Genomic DNA, 23,859 nt, shown 5'->3' with positions numbered 1-23,859 from the left:
AATAAATTAACCGTTGACGCAATGATTTTTGAGTATATAGCATCATTTGTCGAGAGAAGATAAATCAATTTTTGGCTGACTGAAAATTTATTGTGAATTTCAAGCCACATGTGGCGCTATATTTGGCACGCGTGTTCTCGGGAGCCTCAGCGTTTTATGACCATGCTCAAACAGTGTTGCAGGGCCCTTTTAAACAGCTCTGGTATTAAACATTGAGACAATTGCACTCACCCGTCTGGCCTTGCATGTAAAGCGGTCGGTCTGTCTGAATAAATATGGTCATTGAGCGCTGTGAGAATTCTAGTGGAGTCTCGTATGAAAAGGCAGTGCCACCAAGGACGCCATTGATGTTTCCCTCGACCTTGAGTCGGTAGCTGCCCGATACACTGGTCGTAGGAACCTGGCGAAAGAAAACTGTTTGGTCAAACAATGCGAAAAGCGCCCTACAAGTAACATCACTGAGCACATTTTACCAGATATTCAATATACATAAGGGCGGTGATGATTATCATAAAGAGCGCCCCTCCTCCGCAAATTTTTCCTGCAGGCCACACGTGAACATGATTACCAAGATGACCAGCAACATTGTTTCGATTAAACGCTGAAAATAAAAAAAAAATAAAGTCGCGCCATTTTCTCCGAGCATCATTGAATGCGACAGCAACAAATTGGAATGTTAAACGACGTAAAGCTAGCATTTCGCTTTTACTTGCATGCAAGCTGGGGTAGCTCAGCAAACCACACCGGGCGTAAGGAAACGCTGAGGCTGCGGCGAACGAAGTGACCTTTATGCTGTATATGGCTGGAATAAGGATAAAAATGCGGAAAAAAAGAAACGAAGTCAGGAGGTAGAAACGAAGAACACACCACGAGCACAGTTTCCTGTCTTCTTTTTTTTGTGCGGTTTTAACCTTATTCAAACCAACTAGCCTGCAAGAACGTTGGCATAAGACTTCTTGCAACTTTGGGATACGCACAACACATGGGCTGTCAGTAAAACCCTGTAATATATATATATATATATATATATATATATATATATATATATATATATATATATCGCGACCGTACCTGGCCGGTCAAAGTACGCAGTTTCGGCCGGAGACAGGCAGCTATAGCTTCCCCTAAGGTACCAAACTACCCAATACGCGCTATGGACACAGCGGCGCACTCCCCACGTGCTTTGAACCGCGATCGTAAAACGGCCTCGCACGCTTTCATTCGCAATGGAACATACGACGCGAGGGGCGATGTTATCGAAAACACGGAGGCGACGGGAAAGATGCTCCTGAAGTGTCCATACTTGCTACCAGAATAATAGCAAAGGGAAGTTTTTGCACCTTGTAGGCAATAGATGGCATTTGAGGAAGATCGCGCCTGAGTAAAAGCCGAACGTGCGAAGACAGTTCACCTGTTGCAGTGTGCGCACACACCTTGAGAAGGATCTCCTCCGGGATGGGAGCCCGGCATTCCCGGCTGTTGTGCGTGACATCGACGCCATTGCGTTGGATCGATGCGACCACAGTGACGGGCTCCGGCATTGGCAGCAGGAGCGTCACCACCACTCGGTACGTCTGACCCGGCCGCACCAACCGGGAGGCCACGATCAGGTGAGTCCTACACGGCATGCAAGGCCCCACACCCTTGGTTTAAGGATATGTTTGTCACCTGTGGGCTCGATAGTTGGGACTAACTTAAATTATAAATCACGATAAGTGGCACAAAGGCTATATAATAGCAAAGAAGTGTGGAAGGCAGTCACAAAAGGCCATTATCTTCATTCAATCTTTTGCTAATTTTCACACAACAATGTATATACAAAAATTCCATTACGATAAAATTCTATATTCCCCTATAACATACCTAAACCACTGGTATACAAAACACTAAATGTTGTATAAATAAATAAATAAATAAACATTTATTTATTTATTTATTATTTTTTATTTATAAAGGTACTTGTAGCGCCACGAGGGCATTTTTTGCAGAAGGGCAACTCAACAAAATATAGTTACAAAACAAAATATAAGTACTCACAAACAAAAATGAAAATATGAGCCTATAACAATGCAATGGGTACAGTATGGAAAAGTGGCAACACATACAAAAGAAACAATCATTTTGAGTGCTGGTACAACTTCATAAAAAATAACAGCAAAAGCAACGGGGACAGGTAGTTCATAGGCTCACATGAGATAAAAGTTTAAAACGATTATAATTGTGATAATGTTTTACAGGTACCCTTAAGCCCGTTCCAGCGCATAAAGGTGTGGGGAATAAAGAACACTGAAACACACTCGTGTGAGAGCACTTTCCAGTGCTTTACATTCATGATCACCAAGGGTACAGATAAAGTGAAAGGAAAGTAGGGGTGCAGAAGTTATTCTTGTGCACCCCCAAAATAAAATTTGCCAGACACGACTTTACCAAGACACGACTTTACCATTTTACCAAAGTAAAAATGGCAAGACACGACTGTCTCGTTTTGCTTCTATCGCTTGTTGCACATCATCTTCCACTCCAATGTTAAAATCACATGGCTGACAGTCACGAATATGGTTATCTCGACCTACCCTTTAGGACGGTGGTCAGCAACGTGCGGCCCGCGTGGCATTATTACGCGGGCACGGCACGACGTCAGAACTCCCCTCCTTCCCCGATCTCACAGAAGGTAGGACACTTTCATTGCATAGCACGTCCATTTACCCCAAGATCACTCCAGTGCCGTAAATGATGAAAAATGGGTCATGTGAGCGGAGTTTGCAGGAACGTGGTGATTTGCCCCTGTTGTGCAGAGCCACACAATGCGGACCGCTTATTTATACACCGCTGCTTATCCAGGGACCGCTTATCCATTGACCGCTGCTGACGTTCATGTCAGCTGCCATCTTCTTCCCAGAGGAGCTCGATTTTCCCTCTCGACCAGACTCTACCCCCTCGCCCTGCGAAGTCTTCAATGCGTGGGCCGGGTGCGTCATTGTGTGGTGCGCTCGTGCCACCCATTGGACATTTGCACCTGTGTTCTTCATCAGCCGAGTAGTCCAATATCTGCACCCTTTCTGGTGGGTGGATCACTGACACTTAACGTCACCTGAATCGCGGCAGCTGGTCTCCGCCTTTTTTGGACTGCCGTGCAAGGGCTCGACAGGCTATAAAAGCCAAAGATATTGTGTACATAAGCGCTGAATCTCTGTACACTATGCTCTGTAAGTATACTCTCTTCCATCATGTAAATAAACCTTCGTTCTGTCTCCAAGAACGAGTCTCCTCACTGGCGAGCATCGCCTATGTCGGAAAACGGCGAGGACCTAGCTACCGTAAAGAAACCCGCCGTACCTGCCATCGACTTCATACCCCTCACAACGGTCACTACGAAATACCGTGTGAAAACTATACAACTGAGCCCCCCATGCGATCTGGTTACACAAACCACAACAAAACAGTTAAGCAGCCGTTTAGTAACCTTAAAACGTATCTCTAAAACCTAATTTGAGTGCAAACACACACACACACACACACACACACACACACACACACACACACACACACACACAGCGCTCACTTCCAACTGATTTATTGATAGCACGAAGTCTTGAATATATACAAGTGGCACATGCGCGCATTAACATCAGAGCGAAGCTATCAATGCTCTAATTTTGCGCTTAAATGAAGTTTTTAGAAACGATCTACCAACTAGCCTAGCAACAAGTTCTGTTAAAATGCACCGACGTTTCCCTTTTCCACATTAAATCTCTCTGAAATAAATTACCAATAGAAGTAGTTACCACTAATATAATAAATCATTCATTCCTTTCCTTTGACAGATGAAATTATGTTTATATTGTGCAGCAATGAAGTCAGTTGATTCTTCCGTTCATTTTTCATTTGATGTATATAAAATGCAATTTACCTTACGTACTGAATTGTTGTATGTGCATGTTTTATCATTGTTATATTACTGCATGTACGGAATTGCGATTCACTTTTATTTTTTTTTGTTGATTGTAATCCATGTTATCTACCCACTATGTTAGCGACAGTTCTAATTACTGTTGTTATTGTTTACATATAACGATGTTCCCACTTCTGCCTGGGCCCGAGTAGGGCCTGCAGTACCTGCAATATATATCATTGTCATCACCACGCCTGACTACGCCCACTGCAGGACAAAGGCCTCTCCCATGTTCCTTCCGCCAGTCAACTCGGTCCTGTGTTTGCTGCTGCCATTTCATACTCGCAAACTTCCCAATCTCATCTGCCCACCTAACTTTTTGTCTCCCTCTCACCTGCCTTCTCTTGGAATCAAGCGGCTTCACATTGATAGGTATGGTCTGCATGGGTACACACGAAACGATGCGAGGCGAACATTCTAGAGCGAATGCGTGAAGTGGACAGGAGAGAGAAGGAGCTCCCCAGAGTTACTGTACCTAAAGGTAGCATATATAGTAACTTTATAGCACTACCATAGTAGAGTGCCCTGATGCAAGCTCGGGACTGACACGACCTTGAGCCGTCCCAAAATGTACATTTTTCGTTTCCTTGGTATGCAGTGTTAGCACTCTCCACATACTTGAGTCAGCCAACACGGAGGAAGTATATTTTTTCGTTTTTAAATTTCCTGCGCTGAGAACCAGCAGCCAGCCCCACCGCATATACATTATCCCGACGAGTCAACACAGATCCACAGATTTTGCAGACTCTGCGTCCTGCATGCATTGATTGATAGATATGTGGAGTTTGACGATTTATATTCGATCATATCACCATATGGCGGTGATATGATCAACCACCATGTCATTGTGAGAGGTGTTGTATAGTGGAGGGCTTTGGAAATTTTGACAACCTGGGGTTCTTCAACGTGCACCCAAATTTGAGCACACGGGCCTACAGCAGCGTCCCGTATGCACCCTAAATAACAGAAATCACTGTCGGCATTGCTGTAGACAATGCACTCATCGTTGTAATTTATGTGTTACACTAGCAGTTGGTCCCAAATCGCTTTCTTCCTTTGACGTCACACGGCCATGACACGTCACGGAAAAGCCGCCTTCCCGATATCGAAACCTCTGTATTTTTAAGGTAGCGGTATTAAATATATATGTGATGCATTCCCCGACACCACAGTACTCTTTATACGGTTCTCGAGCCCCGTGTTCTTATTTGGAACCACAATCCGAAATCATTTTGAAAACAGCTTTTTTTTTTAATTCATGTCTGTACTCCTTTAAGGCACCGCGAATCGAAGGATCGAATCCCGGCGGCTGCGGCGGCTGCATTTTCGATGGAGGCTAAAATGCTGTAGGCCAGTGTGTTCAGATTTGGGTGCACATTAAAAAAAGCCCAGGTGGACGAAATTTCCGGAGCCCTCTACTACATACGCCGTCTCTCATATTCATATGGTGGTTTTGGGAGGTTAAAATCTACATATCAATCAACCAATCAATCAATCAATCCTTTAAGACACCCTACCACCACAGCAGCTTTACTTGCAGAAGCGCCAATCGCACTCCTGTTTTCTTTTCCTCTCCACAGCACTTCCTCCACTAGCGCCTTTGCTCTTCTCTCCACGTCTCTCCACTTTCTCCACCAGCCTCAAACCGCTACTCTGGGCTTCTCTCTCCCCCAATTAGCTTCGACGAATGCTTTCCATCTCGCCAGGCTTCGCTTTTGCGGCTGGGCAAAAAGTGCGGACAACAATCCCGAGAAATGTGCCACCATCAAAAAAAAAAATAGTTTTCGTTTTATGGTAATTTCGCACGTATAGCTTATACATACTTAGGATGATATGATATGTAAAACAGTTAAAATATGCTATCAAAAATGCAATGGTTAAAGCTTAATGAACAGCATTCGCTACGAACAGAGTTTTTTGAAGAAGTGAGGTGGAAAAAGGAAAAAAAAACACAAAAAAAGCCACAGCAATATATACGCGAGCTACAAGGTGACTTCATGCACTCACGGCTGCTGGTGGTGAATTGGCACGCTGTCGATCCTGTTGTCCATGTAGCCAGCGTACTGCGCGGACGACAGCGACAGCAGCGCCACCAGCAGCGATGTTACCGCAAGCATGGTCGCCCTACGAACAATAGAGAAAATGACATCATTAACCGTTTAATAGAAAGATGGAAAAATATCCGGTCCCGAGTTCTTGTACACTACGTAGGCTTACCCCAGAAATGGGTGCACGTTTTTTTATGAATGCCCAAAACATCTGTCTATTCAAGATTTAAAAAAACATAAATAAATGAATGTAAATTATCTTACTCATGAGTAATTTCATTCCCCTAGGCTTTTTCTGCAAGCATTGACATAAATTATGTATGAAATCGTGATTGGCCCCGAAAAAAAAAAGATAAAAAATCTGCCCCCCCCCCGCAAATAACATAACAATCATTACCACCAAACACTTCGACAAAAAAAACTAAATTCTTAGGCGGGAGACTGACGAACCAATACAGGCTGATCTGGTGTCCAGAACACGCAGGCCTGGAGGGAAACGAAGGTGCTGACCCTTTTTTTTCTCGAGGGCTTTCGAACCGAGCAGAGCCTAGACAGTACTTTGAATCCTTTTGAAACACTCCACGAGGAAGCTCATGAGGAGGATAACGACCCATCCAGAATGACCCCTCGCGAAATTCTTGCTAACCAGTGAGGCACGCGACAAAATTACAGCCCCCCACCCCCCGCCACCAATCATTAGTAGGGGAGGACGCGATTGACCTCCGCAAACGGGAGTCTTTCCCAACCTTCAAAGATTTTTTTTTTTTTTCAGCGCTGTATGGGCACGCCTGTCCGTGGTGTGGCGGCTCGCCATCGCTCTGCCACATTTCGTGGGGATGCTTAACTGACCACCAAATTTAGACACCATTTTAGGTCAACACAAGCTTTCTAATACTTCCGAGCAATGGGAGGCACAGCTCGCCTGCTCTGACCCAGAGGTGCAGCTTGCACTTCTGGGTCACGTCAGGCAGGCGGCAGCAGCCAGCGGAGCCCTGGACTTGGGACCCCACCCATCCAGCTCATGACCCCTGTCCCAAAACCTCGCGAATAAAGTTTTTCCTGCCTTCCTTCCTTTCCCCCAATGTTAACCTGCCTGTCCTTCCGCTTATATATTTCCTCCTCCACGCAGTGTTAACAGTGGGCGGCGAACAAATATTGATATAAAGTTTGTTTTAGCCCCTCGAGTTTGCACTGTTTCATTGAAGCGATAGCCTTACATGACTCAGCCGAAAAATCCGGCTTGCAACTGCGAAGAAAAACTTGTAGCTCGCGTCCCAAAGAAATGCCCCAATTTCCAGTACTACAAAAATATCTCATATGCTTCTCTTTACACCCAAGTCCCATTTATGCAATCAAACCTGCCGCAGAACACACGTCAAACTAAGTGTGCATGCGCTAGAAACACGGGATACGTTTATATGAGACGTAACACGTATATACGAAACGTTCGAGATTAATTTTTCATTTAAAAAAAGCATAAAAACGAAGCGTGCTGTTCATTGAACGCATAACAATCGCGAAGTTTTTTTATCTAAATCACGCGAACGAATTAAATACACACACGTGTACGTGAGCGAGAGAGAGTGAGTCTAAAGATAACCATTAATAATAAAATAACATTTTCGCCCCTTGCATGCTGCATACTTGTCGCTCGTAAATATTACATACTTTTTTTCATACATGCACAACGACACGCCGAAAAACAAAAATCCAAAGAAAAACCTCTTCTACGACAGCGTGATATGGCTTGGCAAATTCGAAATCAACGCAGCCGAAACAATGCGCCCAGGTGCGAAGTTCCAGGAAATGGTCGAAAAGTTGTGCGGCCGATTTCCGGAAGCTGCACACGAAGCCACACAAGCATTCAGACATTGGAGACTTCGCAACTATATAGTGTAGACACCCTGCGTTTTTTGTGAGAAGAGCTTCGGACCTCCAAATTTCTTTCATACATGCACCGTCAATCGGGGAGCTTTAAGTCGAACGCCAACGTAGTATTTCGCACTATACGCCGCTGAAGGTGAGATGTTTAGAGTGGCGCTACTCAAAGGATTACTGCTAAAATACGCGACTTCGGTGCCACTAGGCTTGAATTTCTCAACTGCACAGTGCGCCCTAATGCGAATAATACGAAAAAAAAGCATGATTTATTCGAATATCATGGGGAATCGGCATAACACGAAAGCGAAACATTCCTTTACAGGAGTAGCTGATTGTTGCACACTAATGTATGAAAATTTTATACAACTTCCATTGATGTATGCAGGCTATAGCACCGTTAACGTGGACGCACCCACGTTGACGCTTGGTGGCACATCTGCAAGCCGGCGACTAACATCCATGATCATTACAGAATCTTTGTTGAAGGTGCATGCAGCAGTTAACGGTGAGAGCGCAATCGGAGAAAGCGGCGTGACAGACAGAAGAGCGGCGAATCGGACGCATTGGGCCATCGCGCGGCACTTAACAGCCAGGCGAGGCAGTTGAGAGTCGCAGAGCTGTTTTTATAAGAGCGAGGCCAATGCTTGGGCTAAGGTGAACACCTCGCGGTGTGTTAAGCGTTCACAAAGTTGCACTTCTCGAAAACGCGCCGAATGGTTCGGACGCGTACCGCAACGGCGCGTTGCAGGAGGTGATCGCGGAGGCCAGTCGTGATGCATTGGTTCACTTACCACTCGTAGGCAGTGACCTCGTCCCTAAGACCAAGAACATTTGTTAGAGCAAAGTGAAAAGCCGCGCTTGTGAAGTTTGCCGAACGTGTGATGGTGGTGCGGCGCAAAGCGCGCCCGGTATCTGCTGCCACGGATTGGAGGTGATGGGCTCGACTTCCTTTGACGAAACCTTTTTTTTAACGATTTTCTATACCATCTGATCTTGTGCATCTTCGGCGTCATTTCTGTGACGGCACCACCCTTTTGCCGCGGCCACCAGAACAGAAGAAAGGCCGCCGCGTAATTTTGTGGAGATAAGGAGCAGCACCAAGACACCCTGCTGTTTCCACGTGCTGGGCGCTGCGTGGCTGAAATTACTCTATGGAGCACCGCTGTCCTTCGGGTCCGCGCAGAGATGCGACACGTGGCGTCTTCGTGCCCCGGTAAAAGCCACAATGCCGAGCTTCCGCTGATTACGGACGTCGGACCATCAAGCTGTGCGTCTCAGACTGATGAGCCGCCGACGCTCAAATCAGCACCAGGTGTCCAGGCAAGGCCCCTCGGAGGCGCCTAGACCGCGAATGCCGTTCGACAAAGCATGGGTGGTCGGCCCGAGCGGCGAGATGACAGACTCGTTTCACCCCGCTCAAGCAAGATTCGCCGAAGGAAGTAGCATCACCGGGACAATACACGTGTGGCAGCTTAAGCTAGTTGGTATGACATGACGATAGTTATAGCGCGAGAACAGAACGACGACACAAAGTGTCCTTCGTGTCCTTCTTGTCTCTGTGTCGTCGTTCTGCTCTATCGTTACCATACCGTTTGTGTATGTGTGTTTGTTGGGGGCGGTGCCAGCATAATGACAGCCGTGTGTGCTGCGGGACATGTTATAGGACAGTGCCGTATGAACCTGTTCCCCGATCTAGGGATCTGGGGAGAAGATACTATTCATAAACAGCCATGGTGGGCTGCTTATAGGGTGGTTCACGGAGCTTGTTCAATAGACAGCATTTTTGCAATGTAGAGCTTTCAATGTAGAGCTTCGGGCCAGAGAGCCCGTGCCATGTAAATATTTTAAATAAACCCTCTCTACGAAGTTCTACCTCCTCCTGCCTCGACATCTTGATCCCGGATCTCTGGTGCCGCTAACCCCGGTCACAACAATATCAAGAGCACCTTGTGCGGTAAAGAATAAGTGACGATGAGCCACCCAGCGCCGTAACGACCGTGCCACCGCGTGGCGGCTGATTCGGAAATTTGCGTGTTCGGTCTCACCGGCCGCGGCAGTCACAAAAGATGCCCGTCTACCTTTCAATTTTCGTGCACACTGAAGAGCCCCACCCCTTTTTCATCAATGTGGCCGAAATTATCCGGAGCCCTCCACTACGGCATCTCTCACAGACCGAGTCACTTGGGGACGTCACACCAGCCAATCAACCAACAAGCATTCCCAGGAATAAGGGACACCTGGACGTGGCAACATCTCTCGGCAGCAGGAACGGCAGCCTGCCGTAAATGCATGGAAAATATATCGGAAAAATATCTCTTGAAAAATGTAGTTATCAAAAACGAGTCCGAGTATATATACAGCGGAGACCCACTGGTACATTTCGGTAAAACTGCTGCGGTATCGCACTACAAAGCGTGCGGCTTCCCAGGACAATTGAACAGCATCCCTAGAAACGCGTGGGAAGCCAGGCGGTTTGCAGTACGGCTCTGTGACTTTGCAAGACCGTTAAAGTAGGTATCCGCTGTATAAAACCGGAAGTCGTTTTTGATAACTAGCTTTTTTCATCAGATATGATTTTTATTGTCTACATTCCATTCAGTTGCGCTGTGGCCCACGAGAGATGGCGCTACGCGCACATGTTCCCAAATCCTGTTCATGTGACGAGCAGTTAGATGACATCAACGTGTATACATATATGTTGAATTCCAATGGCGGAGTCGGTGCAGCCGACAGACTTCGCGAGCGAGCACTCGACTCTGGCGTAGAGCAAATCCTCCAAATCCGCCATCGGAACACAACCGGCCCTGCTGGAGCAAGGCGGAAGCTGCCGCGTTACCCAGGATACCTTGCGCGTGGTCTTTTCCGCTGTCTGTTTCCCACGTGGTTTACCAGCATCGCCGCCTCGTTCGTTTGCTTGTTCAGCGCTATTCACTCCTGTGGAATGGATATCACGCCAAGCGTGCAACAGCTATTGTCCACGATGTCTGCTGTCGTTATCGAGTAGCAGAAGCATTGCCGCACGCTTTGCCGAGGTAGCCGAGCCGTCCATGCCGTCCACCATTATCAACACAACTCGCGCCGCGCCAGCCGCGCCCCCAAGCAGGCAAACATGTTAAAGGAAATGCGTCACGCTGAGTTCCGGTCCACTCCACCGATTTCGGCGGAGCAGTTTTTCCTGCTCCACGGAGGGACTCCCGCTCTGAATCCCCTCCGGCTCTCTCATTGGAACTTTTGACTCTCGCTCTCACTCTGTCATTGGAACACACTTGCTCTGAAAAGAGCAGAAAAACTTGCTCCGACTCCGCCATTGGAATTCAACAATAGAAAACGGCAGCGAGTAAGCTTTCGATGGATAATCTTAATAGCCCAAAGCAGTCACGCCCAAGGGCGTCGGTAGGGGGATGCACAGAAGCACTTGCCCCTTCAAACCACATCAGAACTTTTCCCCTCACGCAAGCTGCACCAGTGAGTGATGTTTCTCTTCCCCGGACGCGATGCAACATGATTTGCTCCCCCCCCCCTTCCCACGACAAACTCCTGCCTACGCCTATGGTCACGCCTAATATGCACGAGTATAGATAAGACTGCGCATCTCTTTACCGAAGCTTCGCCTTTTATTATTTCGCGCAGCTCTAATAAGAAAAAGAATTCGCAATTTTTTATTCATTCTAGACCACCGGAATTTCGTTAAGGTAATCATTCGTCAATGATTTTGTCATCCATTGCGCAGAATGAGCAATTAAATTACCATGACTTCGGAGTCTCTATGCATATTTATTTTTGCACGTAAATAGCGGAACGGTACGTTAATAGCCGAATTTAGAACCACCACATTACACAAACGTCAACGACACGAAGGACGAGTAGAGTACTCAAGAAGCGAGCGTTGGTGCATGACACAATACTCGCCCCACATAACAAGCACTGCGAAAGATCGTGTAGATTCGCACACACCGGCGGTGTAATATATGATAAAAGCGGGTACGAACGAAGAAGAGGAGGAAAAAGGAGAACTCCGAGTTCGCCGCTAGACGACACGCACGAGACCTCCGCGAGCGGCCCAGTGCCAATAAGAGCCGCCCACCCGCCCACACGATGCACGCAGTGCGTAGGCAAATAGCACGTCCCCTCGAATTCAAAGGCGCTCGCCACTAAGCGCGGAGGCTCCAAGCGGGACACGCGCAATTTACGAGATACGCGGCGGCAACGAAGGAAGACACCGGCTCACGAGAGCTCACTTAAAAACAAAACAAAAAAACACCCAGAGGCGCGCATAAACGGCGCGATAGACGACCAAGAAGGGGGCTCGCCCATAAACGTCGACTACTCCGCTGTCCCCCCTTCCCGAGTTCCGCGAAACGGACGACGATTTACAGCGCGGCGGAAGGCGGTGCCTAGCCCAGAACGCGCAAAAGAAGAAACGGCTGGCTGCAGGAAAGGACGCGTAAAACCGGTGTACCGTACTATGTAAGTATATCCTGCGCGCATGCAGAGAGCCACTCGACGACCCAGAAGGAGGCGGCATTTCAATTAAGATAATGCCGCGGTAAACAGCGAGCCGTTATCTGTACAGGGATCTAGACAGAGTGTCGTTTACAATTTTTCGCTGACTTTAGGAGAGCCGTCGGCGAAACGGCAGTCGCGATCGATATATATCAAACGCCTGCCACGGACACACGGAGCTGAAACGAAAGAAAGAAAGGTTAGCGACGACTAGCCCGAGAGAAAAAGAACCGAGAGAGACCAAGTGCAGATACTGGGCGGTGAAAGCGACCCAGAGAAATGTATACGACAATTTGTTTCATACGAGGAAAAATTACCGACCCCATCATTTTCCCACTTGTTTGCTGCAGGGCCATTGCTGTTCGCCAACTGTCGCTTTCTTACAGGTCGTATACTGTCGCGCCATAGAATTTCGCCGTACATCGCCCCGACTCCTGTTGTTGTGACGTCAGCAATACCGCGGTACGCTTTCTCGTACTTGATTGCGCTGAGAAAGGAGAAAAGCAACCGCCAAGTTTTATGTGACCCCATGCGCACAAGAAGCTCGTGATGACGATAACCTTAAAAATTAAGTAGCAATGCCTACCCATCCAGGCGAGTGTGTCAATAGTGGGCTCGCTAGCCACTTAGTCACCACATGCCCTATAGCGCTGCAGCTTCCTCCCCGCCCATATCAACGCGGTGCGAATAGAGCAAGCAAAAAGCATTCCACTAAAGCGCAGCAGCAACACAAGGGAGCAGATTGAACGTCATGCGGTCGACTGGCTATAATCAAAGCCCTTGTCAGTCTCGTGTCGGCCTTCATTACCGCCCCCCACAAAATTCGCCACACTGCACACAGCGCGACGCGGAGCAGTTGCGAGCTCCCGGGACGGCACGTACCCTCTTCTGTCGTTCCGCTCAGGCGAGAAGAATATGCAGGCCGTCTTCGCGAATATTGGGCGCAGTTTGCGCAATCACCCCCCTCACTTTCCTCGTCGACGAGCTAGCTGTGCTTTATGCCAGGGAGGAATCGATGCCGCGTGTTCGGACAAGGCGCTGGCCTGGTCAGAGAGGGCATCACTACGCCTCCGCCGATAATACTCGAGAGATGTGACAGCGGCCGTTAATAGCCGCGAGGGGGGGGGGGGGGGTCGTGACTCCGTATTTAGTCCGGCTGCCACGAGCGTAAATCATTCGATCCCGGAAATCGATAGTGTTCCCCGCGACATTAATTTTTTCCGACGTCTTCTACACGCGTCCAGCGTTCTTCTCCGCTTCCGTCCGACGCTGGCATCAGGCCCTCCACCGAGCACGAACAGGGAGTGGGAGACGAGGGCACGGGGCGCGTCAGTCAGCGAGACTCCTCCTCTCCATCGTGAGCATGAAGGGCACGCCGGTACGACTACTCAGCAGATAGGCACTGCGCCGTGCTCCCGACCGGGTTGCAGAAATTAGGTGCCTTTTATCGTTTTCTAACCACTACCACCAGCTCGCAGGACTGTGCACAGTGTTTTTAAACCGGCTACCTCTCAGCCAGTGCGCTAATTGGCGTTTTCCACGGACTCTGCAGCAGCATCGTTCGCCATTAATGTTCGCCTCAGTCACGCGTATACATGCGAGATAATACGCTGTTTCCCCGTATGGCGCCAGCACAAATAAACGTTTGAATGTCACAGAGAAGCGAAAGCCACCACTGGTCCAATATGATCTCTCGAGCAGCTGCCAAGAGGGGAATACTACTACCAATCGCAACAATAATTACAGTCACGTACGTTAAGTATACGTATGTTCACCTGTGTGTTCTTTACTCAAGTGTTAGACACAATATCAATGTGAACAGGCAATAATGCCCAGGAAAGTACACGGGACGTTATGAGTAGTGAATCTAATGTAAACGCGAAGAGAGAAAAGTGGACGAAAGGATAACTTGCCACCGGCAGGAAGCGAACCTGCGACCTTAGAATAACGCGTCCTATGATTTACCATTGAGCTACCACGGCAGTTATCCTACCGTCGACCTTATATGGTGCATGTGCATTCAAACTTGGGAACGTCAGTCAGCGCCGCCAGTATATAGCCATGACGGCAAGATAGGAACACTTTTTTTTTTTTTTGTCTGTTGGTGACACGAAGCAAGTGATCTCATTAATATCTGTGTATGTTTAGCAGAATACCGCAACGTTTCGTTCAACAAAAAAAAATTACACAACACCCACTTTCCTTCCATATTCTTCACACGACATCAAAGCCCTTGTCAAAGCCATCAAAGCCCTTGTGACATCAAAGCCCTTGTGGCACGAATGCACTCGTGCCGCAAGCTATTCTCTTCTGCACGCGTGAATTGGTGCTGCTTAATAAGGCGCTAACGAGTCAGCACGCGCTCGCATTGTAAATGTCAATTCACGCCATATATCGAGAGTGTTTTTCTTTTTCTCCTCCACTCTACGGTTCTTCCGAGATTCCATCATGTCTCCTCCATAATTTTCACAACTAATCTATGTTCGAATTCACGTCTGCGCATGCGTACGAACGATGCCCCTGAGCGCCCCTCACATGATCGTCTCAGTTGACATTCCTTCCGAAACCGGCGCAACGTGGAGACAGCAGCTACAATTGCACCCGCCAAGTGCGGCGAAGAGTTACGCAATGTTGAGATGGTATCTCGATTTAACGTAGCTAACAATGTAACGAAAGTGTACGGTCGCGGAAGCCACCACGGTGTATATAGTATACAGCAACCACAAATCGATCATTACCACCACGATTCAAGAGCAATAAAACATCCCATATCACATTAGAAGTTGTAGTGGTGGTGCGCATCAGCTCCGCATGACATAAGTCTTTATAGGGCCAATATGACGAGTGATTTTTTTTTGTTTGTTTTTCATTTTGGGTGTGATTCACAAGAGTAGAAACCTCTGTAACGCCTTGCAGCCCGCGCCGTCGCTATAATAAGTACACGGATGAACTTAAATTTTAGCTTCACCATAAACCAGTCAGTAGACATCGTACAAGATTCCTGTTACGTTTCCTGGGCGCGGACGTCGTTTCGGCTCACAGCGCCGCCCGTGGTCGCGTGCGGCGTCGATTCTTTTTACGGCCTCTACACAAGCCGCATACGTAAATGCCTGGTCAAGATGAGCATGCCGAGTACGACCTTCAAAAGCATGCGAAGCAGAATCGGCCCCATTGAAGACGCATAAACGTTAGCTGAGTAATGGGCATATGGTTCGCTCAACCCTCTGTTGTAAGTGATGGAGAAGTTACTACTACATTCAGGTGCCGCATGCACTTCCCCCTTTCGATATTCATAGCGTCCGCAAGCGACTGAGTCCCAAGGTCTGCCTTTTTTACTAGCCTCTAGGGGCATTCCGCAGCAGCGGCCACTTTATACGCCGGCCAGCAGCGTTCTTATGAAACAGGCTGCGCTCTTGCATCCTGCATCGTGCAGGGACGCCTGGGCCCCCCGCGAGAAGACGCGGCCTGGCATGCGACCATTTATAGAGACACTCGAGCGTGCATTAGACTGGGAGCTACATGCCACGTTCAGTATACAGCAGCCTATGCGAAGTTTCACCGGGGCCCAAAGTGTGCTTGCAGACGAAGTGCGGGCGTGCCACCCCGCAGCCCATGCTGCACAACCAACCCACCTCGCGACCTTACAGAGGTCGTTTTCAGCTGGTCTCAGCATTATGGTATAGACTACAGATATGGTATAGAGTACTACACACCGCAGGAGGCACGCAACCACTTTCAACAACAACTGTTAGTGGCTACGACACAATAACAAGGAAATCACGAACTTTTTTTTTCTTTCGACCCCGCGGAAAGGATGATCCCTCGCGGTCGGCCTTTCCACACGCGCGTTTTTGTGCCGTCGCTTCGAGAGCGTAAAGACGATCTTCGGCGACATTTTATATATACGCAAAGCGTTCCATTATGTTCCGGTAAATTATATAACGCGTGTCGCCAGAATGCTATACACTCACCGCTAATGAAACGCGGGAACAATATATACAAATACACACCCACAGGTTCACATTTCTTGGATACGGTGATTTGAAAGTGACATTATCAATAGGCGCAAGAAAAAAAAAGTATTTGCCATGTTTTAAAATATCCAAAATATGACTATTTTTAATTATTTATTTATTGCACTTCATAAATGACAGTTAGTTCTTTTCCCAACGCGCCCTATCACTAATATATATATATATATATATATATATATATATATATATATATATATATATATATATATATATATATATATCGAACGCGTTATTCGAAGGTCGTAGGTTCGTTTCCTGCTCCCGGCTGGCTATTTTTTCATCCACTTTTCTTTCTTCTTATTTACATTCCATTGGTTCTAATAATTTCCCCTGTACATTCCTTGGCATTACTGTCTGTTAGATCTCATTAATATTGTGTTAAAACACGGAAAAACGAGCCCTTAGGTATACACTTCTTTCCCTTATTATATATATATATATATATATATATAAGCGTTTACTATGTCAATATTCGTTATTATTCAGAAAAACGTGGTACCCGCTACACACTTGTAAGGAATCGTGTGCAATTTCTTGATGCTGTGGTTGACGGACGGCGATGAAGAAGTATGCCGGAGGAAATCAACCGATCTATCGTATTGCCCTTGATTTCAAACTCCACAGGTGGGCTACGTACATCTGTTGGTCCATTGGATGTTAAACTAATATATATATATAAACACTGCAACACTGTCCATCGCGCCTGCTAGTGTGGCACCGCTGCCAACGTCCCACAATAGTCCGACTCTGCGGCAACCATTCAGCAGCCTGCTGCCACTCCACCGATAGGACTTATCGCGGTTTCTCCGTCGAGTGCCAGCTTCGCCCTTCGCTGCCTTCATCCGCGGTGACCACAATGAGCTCGCGCGCCGCGCTTCACTGGGCCGTGGCAGGCATTGTGACAGGCTGCATAACCGCACCGGTAGACAGGTGCGGTGGACAGTGTTACGCAACCTGTGCAGAGAACGGAACAAAGGCACACACCCGCGCGACAAGAGTGCGTATACAGTGTGCGGCGAGAAAGGCGGGCTGCCATGTACAAGAACCAAAGCGGCGCACGCGTTCAACCCTGCAAAAAGGCAATCTACAAAGTGGCCCTCGTATGTCTTTAAACTCAACGCGCGTGATACAATGGGAACTGCAGCGACGTCGAGAGACGTGCAGTGCTCGTTGTCACCATCGAAAAGCCCTCCGCAATCTTTTGTACTATTCTCTCGGTATACATTTGAGCGCGCATCGTGTTCAACAATGAAACCATAAACAACTGAAATAAGCCAGCGATTCCACTTCGAAAGGTGACAAGCATGCAGCTCCGATTGAAGACGTCCACGTTACATATGTTTTGGGTAAGCATTTCGACGTACCTTGCTCAAATCGCTATCCTTAAATGCGGAACAACACATCTTGAGCGAATCTCTACAGCGGAAGCAATGAAAGGGGTGAAGATGTCCCGCCTGCGGAGTGGCCGGATAAAATCCTCGAAGAGGGCTAGAACGACGAGAACTGAGCAAACGAGCGGATCGGGAGATACGCAAGCTCCCGATACGGTGGGGAGCTTCGGCGGTAACAAGCCCTCCCAGCGGCAGACACAATACGCGCTGGCGACAAGGCGCGACCGCGTAAAGCCGCAGCAGTGCGCGCGCGGCTGACGCGGCAAATCCTGAGCGATAACTCGCCACTGTCAAAACGGGATCGCACAAACGGGGAGAAGGGTGGATCCCCGCGGCAGGTCGGATGCGCCTTGGCAAGCAGTGCGCGCGATGCGCCGTCTGATCGCCGACGCCAGCGAAATCGATTTGCCATCGCCAGGGATTTCGGTTGGGTTTAACACGGCCCGCGCTGAAAAATTTCTGACGTGGGCCGTGGAGGCGAAAATGAAAAGCAAAAAACACGGAACACTTCCACATCCTCTCTCATCTTTTTTTTTTTTTTTTTTGAGGGAGAAAAAGTACCTTTCCGCTCTCATAACATCGATTGCCCATCAACTCCAGGCCCGAAGCACTAGCGCTGTCAACCCGCACACCGATCCCCCCCCCCCCCCTCTTTACCCCCCCCTTTTTTTTTTCGCCTCTCACCCACCACTACACGCCGGCGAACGAAGAAAGCTTCCGGAAGCATCTCGAGCACGTTCCTCAGCTTCTGCCGTCCGAGTCTGATGTACACCTCGAAGTTATCGACAACTTTCGGCGGGGCGGTGGTCCGCGCGGACGACACCGCGCGACCGGCCACCCCGTCCAGCCGGGATTTACCAAGGCGCGCGGAAAGAAGCTACTCTGCAGCCGTTTCAGAAAAAAGAGAGCAACCAGGAAGAAAGAAAGAAGCCAAGCGAATAAACGTCGCCCCTTTAAGGCCGGCCTGCGGAAGAGAAGGGAAAGGCTTATGCAGTTTGGATAAATGACCTAAAGAAGGGGGGAAATATATATGTAAGAGGAGTGGCAAGAAATGAGCGCCACACAAAGACAGAAACCGCAGAGGAAGCCACCAGTGTGCGTGTGCAACGCTCTTTCCTAGCTTCTATGTTGAACAAACTGTCCAGGAATCAAAGTGCACACACACGGATCCTAGCATGCCTTCGGACCGAGAGTGGTTCCCCCTCCCTAACACTGGCCCCGGGACCTTCTAACTTGTCGGCGTGGACGGCGGCGAAGAAGTGTGTTTGCATTGCATTTAGAAACCGGATCTTGCTGGGAGGAGCGGAAACGAACCGGACTTGTAGCGGACAGGGAATGCGACGCAAACAGTTTACGGAGCGTAACCGAAAGCTTTCATGCTCCCAGCCAGTCGCCGCCGGCCCGAAAGAGCAGCGCCGGCCGACACCGCCCGGCAAACTGCGCTGCATCGGTGCACAGCGAAAGTGTCCTGGCGAGCAAGAGGACAAGCGAAGCATCGCGCTTTATAACGAGAGGGTATGTAAGGCTCATACTGTCAGAAGAGATTCAGTTATATACTATTTCTTCAAGAGTGTTGCTTATAGGGCAAGTTGGTACCTTAAACTCAAAGAAGGCCACCAAAACGTCGAAAAAGGAATAAACAAAGAAGTAGAATGGAAGACTGAACACAAATGTGTCTCTCTGTGTTCAGTGTCTCTCATTCTACCTCTGAGCTTTCTTTTTTAAATTCTTTTTCGACGTTTTAGTGGCGTTCTTTGAGGTCGCATAGGAAAGGGCCACTCATTCTTGTCATCCTGCGAGAGAGAAGGAGAGAGAGACAGTGAGAAGAACAGTTCAGAGAGGTTAGTAGGTTTTCAAAATGACTTATATACACAGTTCGAATATACCAGGAGTCATTCGAAGTGCCACCGTAAATCACATGTACAACTGCTGCAGCAGTTGCACATGCGATTTACGGTGGCACTTCGAATGACTCCTTTAAGGTATATTCGAAAGGGAGGGAGAGAAAAAGATCGTCAGGGCAAATGCAATGAGGTGAATATATAGCTAAGCCGAGTTGGCTACCGAGCACTGGGAACCGGGGACTGAAACACTAAAATCCACCTACACGCATTCATTAGACCAGGAATCCATATAGGCCAGGTTTCCATATACTATATCGTAAATGCAGACCGAAATGGAAATATGAGCTGCACGGTTGCTGCCTTGTCATAACAGACATCGGCCGTGCAAAACATACGCACAGTACGCAAACAATTAAGTATCGGGATGCAATGGCCCAGAAACAAAAGCGAACAAAGAACTGATGAAAAACAGCCACATGTATGACGCTGATCCCCTCATCGCCAATGCTATAGATAACCGAACAAAAAAAAAAAACGACAGAATACACGGACTGTCACCACATCACGGCAGTTCAGGATGCCATTTCTTTATTGAATTTTACATTGCTGGCGGGCGCCCTTCCATCAAGCAGGACACTCCAGCATGGGTTGCTCGGCGATGTAAATATCCACTCGTCCTCCCAGCTTACTGTCGACAGCATGGCGGCGGCTGTCGGGCCCTCGTTTATCGTCGTTATTTTCCGCTCTGGCCGCCACTGTTTGGCGCCCGCTGACGCTGCTCCGGCATCCCATAATGTGCGCCCACTTGGGTGCATGACACTGTTCGCCACTCGCCGCACTGGCCCGGTTCGGGAGTGAAAAGCGGTGAGCCTCAACGCGCAGGCACTATATCGGCAAGCACATCCATCTCGCCAAAGTGCGTCAGACAATTTCGCTACACATGACGATGATAGCAACACTCCCGTGCCGGTCTTCGGTAAAACTGCTACGTGCATCTATATAAAAGCCCCGGTATGTCCGTAGTAATTGGATCTCGTATGCATACAGGCAAGCTTAACTTAAACGCCGCGATTGTTTAGCACAGTCACGCCAAATGTACACTTGATGCGCCGGTATAGGTAACGGGCGTTTCCGGCACAGCGATACCTCCAAGCAAACGCGCGCACGCATATACGCACAGACCGAAAAAAAAAAAAAAAACTACACTCTTCATGACGATGCTTTTCAGAAGAGTTCAATGCAACTGAGTATACATAAGTGGCGATCTCTATGCACGTGTATATTCTTGCAACACTAATGAGATATATTCAGTTTGGCTCCAACGTAGCATTATCGATACTGCACATCATTGAAACGCACCGCGATGATTTCTTCTGTTTCTTTTTCTTTGGAAATTCAGTACAAACAATTTTTGCAGCGTTCGATAAATCCGCAGTGTCATTATGCACATGGCGTCCTCCTTGGGGCGAGAACCTCAAATGCGCTGCGCGCGGGCCCCACGCAGTGTCCGGATATGGCGTCCAGTCCAGACTCATTCACAGTGCAAACAAAGCCAAATGGAAAAGCGCGTCGCGGCTGGCACGCCTCATCGTGCTTGAAGTTATTAACCCAATTCCGGCGGAGGAAGGGGAGGTGGTATAAGTGCGAGGGTCGGGCATACACGTAATCGACGCGCGCCCAAGGAAGTTTGAGCGACAAGAGAAATTCACTCGTCTGCGTATAATCGCGCTATAGCGTTACGCTGGCATTTGCGCGCGCTTGAGTGGTTTATAATTACAGGACGCCTTAACGACTCTCTCCGGCGCGCCAGCTTGATGTTTAAACGTCTTCGCGCCGCCACAGTTCCCAGTAACGGGCGCTGCAGGCATGCCAGCGGTAACGATCGCCGTCAATCGCAAGGGATAAGAGTTTTCAGAGACAAATTCAATGACGCTATTATAAAGCTCGAACAACTGCTAAAACGTAGAATGTTGCCACCCTCGCTCAACGTCCGAAACATCGCACAGTTTTTATACTGAAACGTTTCGGAAAACTATGCGAGGATACGTCACGCATAACGAGCACTGCAAAAAGCCGACGAAGTCCGAAATCGACGAAGACAAAGTCCGAAATCGACGAAGTCCGAAATCGATTCAATGCGCACTATGTAGAGCCACTTCGCGCAGAAGCAGTATACGTTTACGTACATTCTAACCAATAACTTCAGGTTTGCGTACAGTTTTTTCTTCTTTCCGTATATGCTATACATCGTTTCATTCCGGCGTGAGAGCACCTCATTGTGCTGTGCATCAATCTTTCCAAACGAAGACATACGATCAATCATAAAGTGGATATCATCAAAGAAAAAAACCGTATAGACGACGCAGTCTTTGTACTGAGAATACGCTGCTGTTAAAACAGCCTATACCCAACATTACAAGGGTATTGGTATAAAAAAACATAAATACGGTATGCAGGTGTATTCGGTTATAGAAATTATCGTCTTGATCAAAATCGGCGCTATCATAACGCCGCTTAAGAAAGTGGTTGCATAAGAGGCATAGAAGGAGACGTTTGTCTTCCAGAGGCCTGCAGGGAGGAGATGCGGAAAAATAAATGGACGTCCGGAAAGCTACTGTATACTACATGCAGCAAATACAGGTCAGATAAATAATATTTATCACAGCGCGAAATAACGTTTCACGTCCGGATGATACATGCAGGACCCTACATACGAAAGTTGACGACCGAAAAAAAGGGGGAATAAAATAGAAAAATAACATACGTGGAGGCGTGCTTACCGCACGGCATGTATGGTGCGATGAGCGCGCAGTCGGTGATCGATTTCTCAACACACTCTTGCGCCTTACATGCTGCGTCAGCAGCAATTTCCATCTTGACCTCCTCTTTTCCTCCTTCTTTCTTTTACAGCCCGCCTACACACTTCGCTTAAGCCACGTCAAAGTGCACACACGGAGGTAACCTGTCTCCATCCCATCGCTTTATCAGCTCAATTTTGACCATCTTGCAAGGGAGGCGAGAAACACGCTGCAGCATGGTTTGTATCTGCCCGACAGACGCCTCATTCGTCACTTGCATGGCTGCACGTTTTGTTTTTCTTCACCTAATAAAACTTTCTTTTAACCATGCCTTCGCTGTATTGACGCGCGAGTTGAGTCTTTTAGCGGCAGGCCCCGATCGCGTTGGCGCGGTGCGACCCCGAGGATGAAGACACGGAAACGCCGAACACACGACACTTTTGTTCTGCAAGTAATTGAAAAACAAGGCATCCTTCGAGAACGAAAGGCGCGATCGGAAGGCTGTCGACATCAAGTCAGACAGCCCCAACCCTTTGCACTACCTTATGCGGAGGACTTTACAGTACAACTATACAACTCTCTCATTCTGAAAGTGTGACAGAATGCTCGCGCTGCATTCGATCATTCAATCATGCCGATTCAGGCAAATGAAATTAATAAGCAAAGCCCATGGTTGCGTTTTCGACACGCGCAGGGATCAAGTTTCTGCTGTGGGCCGTTTAAAAACAAATTACTGTTGGTCGTACTGGTTTTGTTTTCTGGACAAATCAATTACAGCAACATTGTCTGGAGATTAAGAGCTAGGAAGAGCGAAGCCGTCCACCTTTTCGTAAATGCCGCACGATACGTGCATATACACTGCAGCGTGGCACGTCCCCGGCATAATATGCACAACCAAATATCCAGGCGATCTGTGTGCGCGCAACATGCGGTCCGTCGGCCCATTTCGCCTCGAACAAACAAACAAACAAAAAGGCAAGCCGCCGCCCTAATCACCCGAAGGGCGCGCGCTGCAGCAGCGGGCAAGCAGGCGAGGCTCGAAGCGAAGGCCCGTCCGCCGCAGACCCGCGGCTCCAGCCTCTTTCCGAGACCAGCTCCGCCGCCATCGGGTCTCGCCGTGGTGAAAAATGTCCAGACCAGGAGGAAGGACGTGCGCGTCAAAGCGACGGACGCGTGGCCAAAGCATGGCGACCGCGAAACCATCAAAAACAAAACAGGTTCCCTCGCGGCACCAGCGCGGTCGAGTAAATAACTCCCGCAACAAAAACCGGAAAATGCATGAAGTAACAATAAAAACCCACGCACAGAGCGACGAAGGGACAGAACGAAAAGCCCACAGAGAACAAACGAAAGCGAACGTCTTGCGCTACAACTTTCCCGACAAACGCCTCCATTCCATATCACGCGC

The 23,859-nt window shown here is 48.3% G+C and overlaps 1 protein-coding gene across 3 annotated transcripts in view; it reads right to left on the bottom strand.

Annotated features, from left to right (window-relative positions):
* Mcr (macroglobulin complement-related) overlaps nt 1-23,859 on the bottom strand; it is a 253,503-nt gene that overhangs the window by 105,875 nt on the left and 123,769 nt on the right. For all 3 annotated transcript variants that reach the window (XM_075877217.1, XM_075877218.1, XM_075877219.1), the window contains exons 2-4: nt 5,960-6,076; nt 1,434-1,617; nt 232-400 (exon numbers count right to left, since the gene is read on the bottom strand). In XM_075877217.1, the coding sequence (XP_075733332.1) occupies nt 232-400; nt 1,434-1,617; nt 5,960-6,069 (463 nt within the window). In that variant the 5' untranslated portion in view covers nt 6,070-6,076. The remainder of the gene's footprint in view (nt 1-231; nt 401-1,433; nt 1,618-5,959; nt 6,077-23,859) is intronic.

The sequence above is a fragment of the Rhipicephalus microplus genome, chromosome X (assembly GCF_043290135.1).
Source record: "Rhipicephalus microplus isolate Deutch F79 chromosome X, USDA_Rmic, whole genome shotgun sequence".
Taxonomy (NCBI): domain Eukaryota; kingdom Metazoa; phylum Arthropoda; class Arachnida; order Ixodida; family Ixodidae; genus Rhipicephalus; species Rhipicephalus microplus.
This window is presented reverse-complemented; position numbering and strand designations above follow the sequence as displayed.